General features: G+C 40.9%; 1 protein-coding gene across 1 annotated transcript in view; it reads right to left on the bottom strand.

Moving 5' to 3' along the window:
- The window catches only part of CXADR (coxsackie virus and adenovirus receptor), a 4544-nt gene extending 4251 nt beyond the window's left edge, over positions 1-293 (bottom strand). The window contains exon 1 of the mRNA XM_009996489.1: positions 129-293. Within this exon, the coding sequence (XP_009994791.1) occupies positions 129-257 (129 nt within the window). The 5' untranslated portion in view covers positions 258-293. The remainder of the gene's footprint in view (positions 1-128) is intronic.
- Between the last annotated feature and the right edge of the window lie 14218 nt (positions 294-14511).

Genomic DNA, 14511 nt, shown 5'->3' with positions numbered 1-14511 from the left:
CTAGTGCTTCAAAGTAATTTAGGATCACGAGCATCCCAACCTAAAAAGGCACTAGTGAAATCAGTAATGAAGTTAACACAACTACTCAAACAGATGAATTAACGCTGTGCAAAAAAGTCTCTACTTACTATTTGTTCCTTCTTTTGATTATCTGCTGGTATCAATACCCATTCAATATCTAGTGGGCCTTCATCTTCTTCTGAGAGTACAAAAGTACATGGCAAGGTAACTTTCTCTCCTTGTGCTTTTTCAAACATTGATGGCTCAACTGGAGTTATGGTTAGGCTTCTTGTTAGACCTATAAAAATATAATTTTGTTTTAAAAACACTTCACACGTAGTTTACACTGCAAGTGTTCTATTATATATTGGTATACATTCAAATCCATAAGACTTTTTCTGCATAGAAATCATGTAATTGATCAGACTTGTCACCACTTAATCTGTGCAGTATGTTACTGAACATAATGCCACAAATGAACACTGTTTACTTGGAATCATATTTAATAGGCAGTTATATCTTTCAAACCATACCACTTTTTTGTAGAATTAAAATCCCATACAAAGCTAAATAAATCAAAATTTTCAGCAACTGTTTTTTCAAGTTACTAGAAAAATCAGCTTACCACTTATTCCTCATCAGTAAAATGAGAAGCATGAAACAGTGATGAAGTCTGCCAGCACGGACACGATTATTGTGAAGTCTTGGGTTAGATCAAGTTAAGTTTCTCTGCCCTGAGGTATAAGGGCTGTTCTATCTACAGGGAGTGGACAAATTAATCCTTTCCAAAAATCTCAGTGAGATTTTAGATTTGTTTGCCCTTTCTGCTTGTCTTACTCCTAAAAATAGGGCTGTGTAATCCTTATCTTCACCCTCTAAGCAAAATCACGTTTCCAAACAACAGATTTTCCTCAATTCAGCCCTGAAAAAGCATCTGTGCAATGACCCAAAAATAATTATTCAAAAAGCCTGAACCATGATTCCCCTCTTTTTTACAACAAACATAGGCTTCCCTTATCAAGTTATAAACAAGTACTACTAGAATGTGGAAAACTCCCTTTGCTCACTATGGAATCAGGCTTGGCATTTGTACATCCACTGTTTTATCCCCTTGCTGGGTACCAAGATCAGATTTTCAGAGTAATTTGATGTGTGTAGGTTGCTGCTAATCACAGCTACACAATGACACAGATGTTACCACAGCCACGACAGATGCAAGGCCACAAGCAGAGTGGCCAGTGAGAAGACAGATCAGTTTGGTCCATCTGTAGAATCATATCCTCAGACATAATAAAATTGAAAATTACTGTAATCAGTAAGTTTACAATCTAACCTGGACTTGTCCAGATAGTAGAAAAGCTGTAGCACATTTCTGCAGTAGATCCGACTGTTACAATTACCCTTCTACCTTACTAGAGATTTTGTGCTGCATCAAGTCTTTGGATTCCTTTTTCCTTTTTTGCTTTTTCAAAGCAAAGTGTAAGCACCTGACATCCTAAATTCCAGACAAAAGCGTCCAAGAAAAGACCTTAACAATTGTTAATTGGAGACATATTGTTACAAATTAGGTAGGGTAACTGTGCTTATCATTCATAGTATTACTTTGCATTGCATTATCTTCATCCCAGGAAAAAAAAAACAACTAACCAAAAACCTAAGAAACATCAACTTGAAGTACAAAAGAGATTTAGGTGCAATGTTTCTTACCAACCCACATATTTTCAAAGATAATGCTAACATGCTTGTATTGCCTCTTTTTTGACCACAGTAAGGAAATCTGAGTGACTAATTCTCCACTACTAGGCTGAATTAATACTATTTCCTAAATTATACTGATCTCCATTAATACTGGTTGACTTGTCACAGATGCTATCTCCTTCTAAAGGATCCTTTCAGATTTCCAAGTGTAAAACTAGTCATTCTAAACCTCTTAAAAAGATAATTTGACAAGTGGAATATGTTACAATGTAACCCTTAACTCTGGTCAGCTTTGTGTAAACAAAGACAGTCGTCTCTAGAAATGGGTAGATTCAGATTACATTCATGTTTCCATAAAGCACAATACCAAAGAATGCAAATTACTAATCTGTTTTTCAGTGGCTTCCATACTCTTCTGTTCCCCTTTCCCCCACTCCTTCATCAGTGTCCAGTAACACAATATTCTCAGGTTCACCTTCAAAACTCATTTCTGCATTTTCATTTTCCTATATTAAAGAAGTGAGATGGGATGTCAAGGACAGCTTAGTGACTGATGTTACCCCCTTAAAAGCCCCGAATCTGTAAAGTGGAAAATTAAAAGCCTGCTTTCTGAAATAAGAGTTAATCACTGAAGCAATACTTCAGCTCTGTGACAGCATTTCCACTAACAGTTACTTTTCCATTTGAAGTTACACAATAGATTACCACAGAACACACATTTGCTCCCGCTTCCAAGGGATCCGCTGAGGATTTCAAAGTGTTCAGTAATTCAGGACAGAGGAATACACTGACACCTGCCTCTTCGTACTGGGTAGTGGGTAACAGAGGTCATACTTTGAAGATACAACAACACATCTGTACTACTAAGGAGCATAAAGCCCCTGAAAAATAAGCCTGCTGAAACACACAACATGGCTGAAACAAACCAGACAGAAAAGTGTTTGTGTGTTTTTGACTAATTTTCTAAGCAAACAGGACTTGTATAATCAATGTTTTATCTTCCTCTTCTGACACTTCTTGTTCATCTCTTAGACAATTTCAATCAAATACAAAAGGAGAAATAATAGTCCAGTACACCTAAAAGTCCCTGAAGTTATTAATTTGTTTTGACATAGCTAAGAAGCATTAAGATTCTTCATATCCTGCTTCCTAACTGCCATATGGCTCCATATGAGTATCACTTCAAAGTGGACATTACACAAACTTTTCTTCTTCAAATGGCAGAATGCTGAGAAAGGCAACTAGTAAAGTACACTGGGAATGGAGAAGAAAAAAAATGTTGTAAGCTGGAAGTACTACATTAGAGACACCCTCCTTGGAAACTAGGATCAAATATTTCTATCATGGTAGATTGCTTAAAGTGCTTTAGAAGCTGTCCAGTCTGAGCATCTCCTACAGCACTCATTTCTCTGATCCAAAGGACATGAGACAACATAATGACCACAAGCCAAATAAAAGCAGAACCAAAAAGCCTAAAGTGACTTTCCAGACATTTACCCCACATAGGAGAATGCTGCAAAAATTGAAACTCAAAGTGCTAGTATGTTCATGCACATTGATTGCACATAAACATAGAATTATTTAGGTTGGAAAAGACCCTTAAGATCATCAAATCCAACATGTCAAAGGAAGATGAAGCACAGGAACCCTGGGATAGCTCTCAACAATAATTCCTGCACGTGAAGGTCGCAGCACACGTTACCCGTTACAACAGGCATCCAAACACTGGTCTGAGCCTCCTACGTCTCTGAGATTTTTTATAAATCTCTATTTTCCTCTTACTGCACATCTCCTAGTGCCTCATTGTTATTATACTATTGATCCACATTGTCTTTCCCACACTAAGAACACAAGCATATAGGATTAGCAGCAATACAAGAGAGTGGCAAGTAGTATTAGTAGGGAATCTCCTACCACAGAGAAGACACACACAGCAGCTGTTAGAGATGCTACCTAAGGAGGTTTGCCCAGATTCAGCATGTTGGAGAAATTGCCAAGGCTTCTCCAATTCTTGGACTATTGACTATGAAACAGTTTCCTCTTAGTATTATTACTACTCCTGCCTTTTGTCTGTTTGTGGGGGTTTTTTAAACTGTCACTAATACCTACCCAGCTATGCTTCTAACAAGAGACCTGAAGTAAAGCCAGAGTGACTAGAAACCTCTGGGGGCAAAGGAGAAGGATATGAGACCCTAGGGGACATTTGCTCTCCTTGCTCTTTCATGGGAAGTGGAAAAGGCTTTTGGAAACATCATTCAAGTTAACATCTTCCCGCAGGACAGGCAGCGCTTTAATTTTTATGGCTACAAGTACCCCTGAGAAATGAGGGCTGTCAAGTTAGAGATGGGATCCACTCGACAAAGCAGGTTAGGAACATCCTCGTCAAATCTGGTAACATGCACTTTAAATGAGAGGTCTATCTGGGAATGGTGATAGAAGTTTGCAGTTACAGGAGGGAATAGAGGCTCAGACATATAAAGTACATGGGGTTGGGTTGGTAGGAAGAATAGAGTCCTTGGCAAGGATAAATCTCTATTACCTATACACAGAACTATGACACTGGAGTTAAATCAGACATGTGGGAGCTTTGGCATGGATGCACACAAGTTTTTGAGGAAAGCTGGGAACGAAAGAACAGCAGGTTAACTGCCCTCTACCTGAAAGAGCAGCAGGAACACAAAAAAGCTGTCTTATGGGACACACAACAGTCTGGTTAAAAGCTTTTAAACCAGGATTACAGGAAAGGTTCATATGGGCAACATCACAGTTCAAATTTGTTGCAAGCCACCTGATCAGCATAAGAAAGCAGATAAAGCCTTTTTCAGCCATTCCAGAAACTTTCTGAAATCACAGAACCTGATTATTGTGCAACACTTGAACTTCCCTGGTATGCACTGGAAGGGCAACACAGCAGGACACACACAATCCAGGAGGCTTCTGGAAGATTTAAGGGAAAAACAGTTGCTAAATGGGTCAAGCCATTCGATCCTTTTTGTTGAAAGCAATTCCAAGAAAGGAAGAACTTGCTGCAGTTGGGGTCAACAACAGTTTTGACTGTAGTGGCCATGAAATAGCTGAGCTCAGAATCTGGAGGAAAGCACAACCAGTACACACCCTGCATTTCAAAAGGGCAGGCTGACCTATTCAGTAGGTAGAATTTTGTGGGGCTCAGTTCCAAAAGGCAAAAGAGTGCAAGAGAGCTGGCAGGTATTTAAGGACAACAGCTTCTAGTCACACAAGAAGTACACCCCAAAACTCAAGAAACTAAGCAGATCAATCAGCAGCTCAGCCTAAGGAAGAGCAAGCAAGAACAGTCTATCAAGGAAGGAACACAGAACTACTGCCCAGGCATGCAGCGTCCCTGCCAGCAAAGTCAAAACCCAACCAAAGCTGAAAGAAGCAAGGGACCTAAGTGCAACACGAGAAGCTTATCCTAGTACATGAACAGTCAAGATTCAAAAAAGAAAACAGTACAGGTCATTTAGTGACAGCTGACACAGTCAAGACCAAAACACTCAGTGTTGACTCTGTTTGGAGCAGAACATTGAACAACTGAAGTCATGTCCAACATAAAGAACTCTGTAACTGCACTGAAGAGCTACATGAAGTCAATGCACACAGTGACATTTTCTCCAACCTTTCCCAAGCCTTGACTCACTTCAGTTTCAACTCAAATCAGAAACAGTTAATAGAATCATAGAATGCCAGGTTGGAAAGGACCTCAAGAACCATCTGGTCCAACCCTTCTAGGTACTACTATAGTTTAGCTGAGATGGCTCAGCACCAAGCTGAGACTTAAAACAGTCCAATGTGGGGGAATCCACCACTCCCCTTGGGAGACTATATGTTTAACTGTCCTCATGGTGAAAAATGTACCTCTTGTGTCCAATTGGAATCTTCCCCAGAACAACTTGTGCCCATTACCCCTTCTCTTTCCATGTGACTCACTGTAAATAGGCAACCTCCATCTTCTCAGTAGCCATCCTTTAAGTACTGGAACATGGTAATGAAGTCTCCCCTAAAGCCTTCTTTTCTGAAGGCTGAACAAACAGTTTTCTCAGCCTCCCCTCATATGGCAGGTCCTCCAGTCCTCTGATCACTCTTGTGGCCCTTCTCTGGACCCTCTCCAGCCTGTCCACATCTTTTTTGTAGAGCAGGCACCAAAACTGAATGCAATACTCCAGGTGAGGTGTGACAAGTGCCAAGTAGAGTGGGATGATGACTTCTTGATCTCTGCTGGTAATGGCCTTGCTGATGCAGCCCAGCCTCCTGTTGGCTTTCTTTGCCACTGCAGCACACTGTCCACCCATGTTGAGCCAGTTATCCACCAAAACCCCCAGGTCCCTTTGCACAGGGCTGCTCTCCAGTCAGATGGATTCCAGTATCAACTGTGCTCCTGCATTGTGTTCCCAGGTGCAACACCTTACACTTCTCTCTGTTGAACTTCATGAGGTTCCTGCTAGACCACTCTTCAAGCCTATCTAGGTCATCCTGGAGGGTGGCTCTCCCTTCTGGAGTGTCAACCTCTCCATTCACCTTGGTGTTATCAGCAAACTTCATCAGGGTGCTCTTGATCCCAACATCCAGGTCACTTACGAAGATTTTAAACAGCATTGGGCCCAAGACTGATCCCTGGGGGACCCCTCTTGTGTGGTTGCCAGTTTGAGGAGAAACTATTTACTATCACACCCTGGGTATGGTCTGTCAGCCAGTTCCCCACCCACTGCACAGACCACTTGTCAAGGCTGTAACAAGTCCATTTCTCCAGGGTAAGGCTGTGGGGGACCATATCAAAAGCCTTGGAAAAGTCCAGGCAGACAATGCCCACCACTCGCTCTGCATCAACCAAGCAGGTTACTTTGTCATAGAAGGTGATCAGGTCTGTCAAGCACAATTTAGCCCTGGTAAATCCATGCTAGCTTTTTCCAATCACGTGCTTCAATTGACTTGTGACAGTCTTCAGGAGGATTTGCTTCATGACTTTCCCAGGAACTGAATTGAGGCTAATGGGTCTATAACTACCTGAGTCCTCCTTGGAACCCTTCTTATAGATGGGGGTGACATTAATCTTCCTCCAGTCCTCAGGAATGTCTCCTGATCTCCATAACTTCTCAAAGATTATGGAGAGTGGCTTTGTAATGACATCAGCCAGCTCTCTCAACACTCTAGGGTGGACAGCATCCAGGCCTATCAATTCATATGGGTCAAGTTTCTGTTGTTGACATGCCAACTCTTCCTTCACTGATGGCACACTGGTATCTGCATCAACCTGGACTTTTGTTCCTATGGTTTGATTTAACTTCTTTTCACTCATCTAGTATGCTCCTTAAGACATCAGTAGACCAACTGTGGCATCTAAATGCTATTAAGTGACAGGCAGACATTTTAATGGAATAATAGAATGGTTTGGGTTGGAAGGGACCTTAAAGATCACCTAGTTTCAACTCCCGTGCATGGGCAGCGGCACCTCCCACTAGACCCAGTTGCTCAAAGTTCCATACAATCTCTCCCTGCAAGCTTCAAGTGGTGGAAGTTTATCAAGCTGACTGTCCATGACTTGGGACAGGTGCATCCTTTGCTGGGTTAAAAACCGGTTGGATGATCAGGCCCAGAGAGTGATGATGAATGGTGCTGAATCCAGCCAGTGTCCAGTGACCAGCTGTGTCCCCCAGGGGTCAGTACTGGGCCCAGTCCTATTCAGCATCTTTATTGATGACCTGGATGTGGGGATTGAGTCCACACTCAGTAAGTTCACTGATGACACCAAGCTGGGGGGGAGTGTCAATCTGCCAGAGAGTAGGAAGAAGCTGCAGGAGGACCTGGACAAGCTGGATCGATGGGCCAAGGCCACTGGCATGAAGTTCAAAAAAACCAAGTGCAGAGTCCAACACTTTGACCACAATAACCCTAGGCAGCACTACAGACTGGGGGAAGAGTGGCTGGAGAGCAGCCCAGAAGAGAGGGGCCTGGGAGTACTGGTTGGCAACCAATTGAACATGAGCCAGCAGTATGCCCAGGTGGCCTGGAAGGCCAGTGGCATCTTGGCTTGTATCAGGAATAGTGTGGCCAGCAGAAGTAGGGATGTGATTCTCCCCCTGTACTCAGCACTGGTGAGACCTCACCTCAACTACTGTGTACAGTTCTGGGCCTCTCACTTCAAGAGGATATTGAGCTGTTGGAGCAGATTCAGAGGAGAGCAACAAGGCTGGTGAAAGGACTAGAGGGAAAGTGTTTATAGGGATAGGCTGAGGGAGCTGGGGTTGTTTAGCCTGGAGGAGACTCAGGGGGTCCTTATTCTCTTCAACTACCTGAATGGAGGTTGTAGTCAGGTGGGGGCTGGGGTCTTCTCCCAGGCAACTAGCAACAAGACAAGGGGGTATGGCCTGAAGCTGCTCCAGGGGGGGTTAGGTTGGATATTAGGAAGTACTTCTTCACGGAGAGGGTAGACATTGGAATGGACTTCCCAGGGAATTGGTGGAGGCACCATCCCTGGATGTGTTCAGGGAAAGGCTGGATGTGGCACTTAGTGCCACAGTCTAGTTGATGTGGTGGTGTTAGGTCATAGGCTGGACTTGATGATCTTAAAGGTCTTTTACAGCCTTGGTGATTCTATGAATCTATAAGATCTGCATTTGTTTTGGCAGGGTTTCACAGATTAAATTTGAGAACTTTTTCAGACTTGTTTCAACATACCATATAAAGATAGGGGTTTCTCAAGTCAGTTATCCTGCTTACTCAAATATGCTTAGCATTAAAATTCTAATACTTAAATGCAGGAAACAATCACAACAAAAAAAACATCAACATAGAAGTGTTATTGGTCCAAATACATTAATATCATTCCTGAAACATTTTTTAAAAGAGAAAACATCATACTCAGTCAGGGCAAACAGAAGAATGAACTTTTATGACTGGGTGAGAAGACACAAGTACCATTCTTTGATGCAGAATAGCAAGATTTATCCCTTCTAAAAGGTTAAATCAGAAGAAGTTAAGAGGTCAAAACACATTTTTTACTCTGATGATCCAGATTTACATTTCTAAATCTGGAATTAAGTAGTCCTTTTCTGGGAAACTGATCCTAAAGAGCATTGCCAACTGCATCTGCATGACTGAACAAGTTTTTTGCATTATTTCTGAAGCACTGCAAACCAGTACACCATCTTTAGAGAAACCGTAGCTCCTTCTGAATATATGGACATACCTTCAAATACTACTCAAGTGGAACACAGCATAGCAAACATTATTAATATTTTTAATATAATATATAGAAAATGAGATGTTTTGTAGAATTTGATGGAAACTGTTTTCTAGTACACAAGAATCTTCAATACAAAGACAGATGACAAATGGAAATGGACCAATTCTTCCTCAGCTCAAATACAGATACAGAGCTGTGATATATACCAACAAATAACAGAAAGTAAAATGTCATGCAATTAATTATTTAAACATTTTTAATTTTCTTATTTATATGAAGAAAAAAGTTTAAAATTTAGGATACACTGAAATTCTGGATTGCTGACTTACACAAATGTAAGTGTTAATTTAAACTTGCCATGAATGCTCCTGCAATCAGATACACTACTATGTTACAGAAGTGTTCTGTATTCCAATCGACACAGTCTCCCTTAACAGGTAACAGGAGAGGAACACAGCTGGAACAGGAAAAGATATGGCAGCTGACATACTGAACAGACAGGAGCAGGGGAGCTGCACTACGAAAGCAGGACCACTGCCAGGTTCAAACTGATGTCTGAAATGGCAAACAAACGAGCACAACTGCAAAGAACCACAGACTGCTTCTACCTGGGTAAAGTTGAGATGAGAGATGTTGCTCTACATAAAACCGTATGTGATCCACTTGCAATCTGCATTTGCAGAGTATTTCAACTTTACTAGCAGGCTTTCCAAAAAACACCTTGTAAACAAGGAATGGCTGCAAATATATAAATGTTCTCCTTAAGAGCAAGAGGCCTTAAGAAGTAAGTAACAATGACAACCAGAAACACATAAGTGCACTGAGCCATCCAAGCTATACAATTCACTTAAGAGACACCGAAATAGGTACACTTTGAGGAGTGCCAGCTGAGGGAGACTTCCTAGTGTTTACTGGCACAATCTAAGACAAAGGTAAGTCTCGTTCATGGCTGAAATCCCAACCAGAGGCCACTATCTCGCAATCCTCTCCTGGTTACTTACAACACAAAACTTCAGTACTCTGAAGTAATGCCAAAACAAGCCTTTGCAAGGCAGGGTACTGCTAATGAACTAAGTGGATTAACAGTTGCCTTTGCAAAAATAAAGGGGAAAAAGTATTTTAAATTATTTATTTTAGTTATTTTTAGAGCACCCAGGAGCCAAGTCACACCAGCATAGGCATGATGGCCACAAGCTAGTGGGCTTCCTTATGCTGTTTTGCCAGTTTGTCACAATTGACTGCACCACAAACTGAATCCTAACTTTACCAGTGAGACTTCATCCCCCCAAAAGACCAAAAAGCCTAGATTCAGATTTATGTTATCACCATTTCCAGCATCTTACCTCCAACAGCAAGAGCAAGGCCCCACTATTGTCCCAGCCTTCAGGAACTTGGGCCCAACACCGTACAAAGCTTTTCTTGCATCTAACTTTCCACAGGTCATAAACTTCTGGCAAGTGTTACCATACTGCAAAAGATCCTGAAAACACTATGTTTCTGGTCCTCATGAGGTCTGACATAAATTAAGGCAGAGCTGACCACTGTTCAGTTTCTGAAGAAGTTATATCAGGCTTCAGAAATTCAGACTGAGCAACTTCCAGGGACAGAGTGTGAAAAGTCTCAATTACAGTTTTTCCACTGGCTCTAGTTATACTGATTTTCTCAACTTCCTTGTTTTTCCATGGGACACATGACATGAAACAAAACAAAGAAATGAATCTTCTTTAACTTAGTAAAGAACAATGAAGAAGAAAAAAAGAAGTTTAATAGTAGCATTAAAAAAAATTAGTTGTCTTCCCTTTAGAAAGCAAATTCAACAGATTGGAGGACTTTATGTGAAAATGAGAATCTAAAATTCTTTTACAGCCTAAGTACACAGATATTAAAATAAAATGCTTCAAAACAGAATTCAAAATACGTATCAGCTCAATAAAATGTTCTGTTAATTTAGTCAGGCACCTAGATACTGAAGAACTTTCAAAGTAACCTCACCTGAGGTAAGAATAAGGAAGAGCTGAGGAAAAGGAACAAGCTAGCAACAGGCAATGAACTACCAAAAACTAAATATTCATGCAGCAGTGAATAAAACAGAAGAAAAAATGGCATAGCATTACTGCACCTGAAACTACAGTGGATACGTATCCAAAGAGCAGGTTTCATCCTAGTAGGTAATAAATGTAGAACTCTGCAGAAAATTCAGATTTTTAGAATAATCCACTGCTGATAAAGGCAAATTGCAAAGCATTTTTTGAGAAGGGAAGTACTGTCCTTCTAGTGTCAGGTGTTCACCCGCTAATGTTTAACGTGTTTTGCAGACCACATTTTCCCATACTTGACACTGTGATTATCATACAATGCTACGATATAAATTTCACAATAAAGCACAGTTCACAGTAAGTAGTAAAAAAACCAAAACCTACACCATCATAGCAAAAGCATCAAGCACTTCTAAATCTAGTATTTCCAAAACTATTGACATGAACATACTACATAACCCTCTACTCAAATGTCAAAAAGGCCTAATCAAAACAGATTAGAGAGAAGGTAAAAACTCATCTCCCTATACCAGACTAAGTCCACTAGGCAGAACACTGATTAGTGTCCAAAGACAGAGATTTAACATTCAGACAAGACTTAACTCACAGGATAGTGCTCTCTAAGCTAATCAGAATTACAGATCTTAAGTGAGGCCCTTCTACTCTGCGGAAAAGATACTGTTTATGGAGCCACAGGAAGTAAAGATAACCCAGAAGTAAAGGCACTCACACTCACCTAGAAGACATGTGGCTCCCAGTCCTCGCTCCAAACACTATCTCCTCCTTCCTAGTTCATTTAGTCCCAGACTAAATATAAAAATACTTCAGGAAATTAGATTCATGAAGCAGTTTCTGGAGAAAAGATACTGAGTTTTATAAGGATGCTTACAGTTAGGAGAGGCAAGATCTTAAATCCCTCACTTTCACATTTTATCTCAGCTGCCATACCGATAGCAGAATGAAGCTGACTGACCAAACTCCAAGAGCTCTGATCTGGTTGTTTTCAGAACATTTTTTCCATAGGTGATGCAGCTAAAAAACTTTCTATGCATGGAAGAAGGCTCTAACGCCTGGATAGACGACTCTGCGGCTGGGTCTCCAAACAACAGGTTTACATTTCCAAACTTTGCCTCTTCTGAGCAGGCAGGGAGAAGCATCACTTTCTGAGCAATATTTACTGGGCAGTCTCCCAGTTATACTCACCCTTAAAGTAACCACTGTCATAGTATTCTTCAAATAATGGGTTTACTTTCTCCCTGTCTATTTCTGACTTTTTTCATCTGCTTCCACAATTATGAGGAAGGACTCCACTAGTAAATCTTATATTCCTTTCTACTGTCTGATCCCCAGATTCATAAAAGAAACATGGTTTTCAGCAACCACTGAAATGTGACTAGTTCCAAAAATGGAAGTTTTGTCAATCTAAGCTCACAATTTCTGTACAAAAGCCCAAAAAGACCCATTTCCCTTTGGGACACCAAAAAACACCATAAGGTGATCTGCTTTGAACATAAGCCAAAACTGAAGCAATCCTGCATTGGTCTAACCTGAAAAACCTGACAACAATAAATCAGTTCAACAATAACTGTTTAGTTACTTAGTATCTACCAGAGTTCACCTGAATCTACAAACCCCCTGTCAAATCACACAAGGAAAAAAACAACAAACAGACAAACCTTAAAACAGAAAACAGGCTAAGCATACTTCTACAAAGGCAGAAAAAAAAAATGCTCTTTCAGGCTGGATGTCCTTAGACAGCATTAAATGAATAACTAGCTCAAATGCACACAGTGCTGCAAACCCACACCCCAGTTTAAAACACACTGCACAATTAAGTAAGAAGTTACTAATCTTCTGAATGTAATTAAAAAAATACTTAAAGACTCATATAAATAGAACTACAAATAACCCAAACCCCGTATACATATAGAATGAGCCTACTTTCATTCCGAACTGCAATTCAGTGAGACTAGCTGGAATAACTATGCAACTAAGAAAACCTAAAGATCATAGCCTAAACCTTTAATGATATTTTACTTCCCTCCCTCATAATGTTCACTTTTTCCCGGACATCCCCTTTGCCTTCAGTTTCTATCCAACATCCCTTTCCTTTTCAACTGTCCTTGTGCTCCTTACTTGTTCAGCACATTCTTGAAGCTATTTTGTAGCTAAACCCAAAGTCACCAGCCGAGTATCCTAGCAACTGCAGCAGTTGATGACCTTACTCAGAGACGTGCTTATCAAGTTGAGAGGGGGAGCATTTGTATCTCATTACCAAGGGAAAGGATCAACTTTTGGGGGAGGGGATATAGTAACAAAAGTTGAGATTAATATTAATTTTAACCACAGGAGTACTGTTTAGGCCAACTTCTACAGAAGATCACTGAGAGTTTTAATGCTTGGTCAGATGTAAATGTTCCAGCATGACCTAATTCAACCTCCAGTATTAAGGGAATGACAACTAGAATTCTCTGATTTGCTGAGGTGCTGCCCCCTTATCCTCGGAGTTGATCCTGTCACCTCCTTTTGGGTCAGTAAAACACTTAATGCAAAAAGGTGGAAACTCAAAACAAAGAGCAGACTCCACTAAAAACTGACCCTAGCCGAGAAGTTTTGTTTTTTCTCTCCCTGTGGGATTTTCTGAAGGAGAGTCCCCCCAAGCACAAGTAAGTAGCAGGAGCACAAAGCCAGAGACAGAAAAGCTGTGAGCCTTGAGAAGGATTTGCTGACACTGGTGGGGAACCCTACCCACAGAGAGCAACTTCACAGGACACCCACACTGGCCAGGCTGCTGCCAACCCTCAGAGCCAGTGGTGCTGGGCAGCCACCACCTGCTTCCAATCAGGGAACTCACCTGGACAACAGGAGAACAACACACTCAGGGAAAAAAGTTCTCTAGTTCTCTCCTGTATCAGAGGAACAGACTCATGCAGCAGCTCCCTGACACTGCTCTGACACAGGGAAGGAAGAAGGAACCCAACACCATCACTGGAAGTAGCAGCAACTTTGACAGACACATGAAGTTACACCAGATGTAATCGCATCACATCTGTAATTCGGTTAGGTGTAACATGTAACTGTACCTTCAGACTGCACTTAAGAGCAATGAAGGAACCATCTAGAAATGGCATTACATTAAGAAGTGTAAAATCAAATGAGGGCCAACCATTAAAAAGACTTTTTTCAGTCAAAATGAAACAGAAAAACTCAACAAAAACAACAAAAAGAAAATCAGAATTCAAATCCTGATATGGTTTATTCATACAAAATCCTGCTTCTCCTGTACCAAATCTACATCAACTGCACAGGTTGCTTTTGCTTTCAACACTGCAAGCCACTTACTTTCCCATTATAAACTGATATTGAAGGATTACACAGTCACTAGGCAATCTACTCACATGATTCATCAATTTTTTTTCCTGCCAATTTGATGGCATTTAAAAGGAATCTGAATGAAGCAGCTCTTTTGCAGTGTAAACATGTTAGGTGCATCTGTCAGTCAATGCATCAGGGAGTTAAGTGCAATCAAACACTTAACTGAGCAGCCATATTATTTTCACTTGAGTAAAGGGGTTC

This window comes from Chaetura pelagica, unplaced genomic scaffold (genome assembly GCF_000747805.2).
Source record: "Chaetura pelagica isolate M959 unplaced genomic scaffold, ChaPel_1.0 scaffold82, whole genome shotgun sequence".
In the NCBI taxonomy this organism is placed as follows: domain Eukaryota; kingdom Metazoa; phylum Chordata; class Aves; order Apodiformes; family Apodidae; genus Chaetura; species Chaetura pelagica.
Note: the sequence above shows the minus strand (reverse complement) of the source record. Positions and strands in the feature narration are given on the sequence as shown.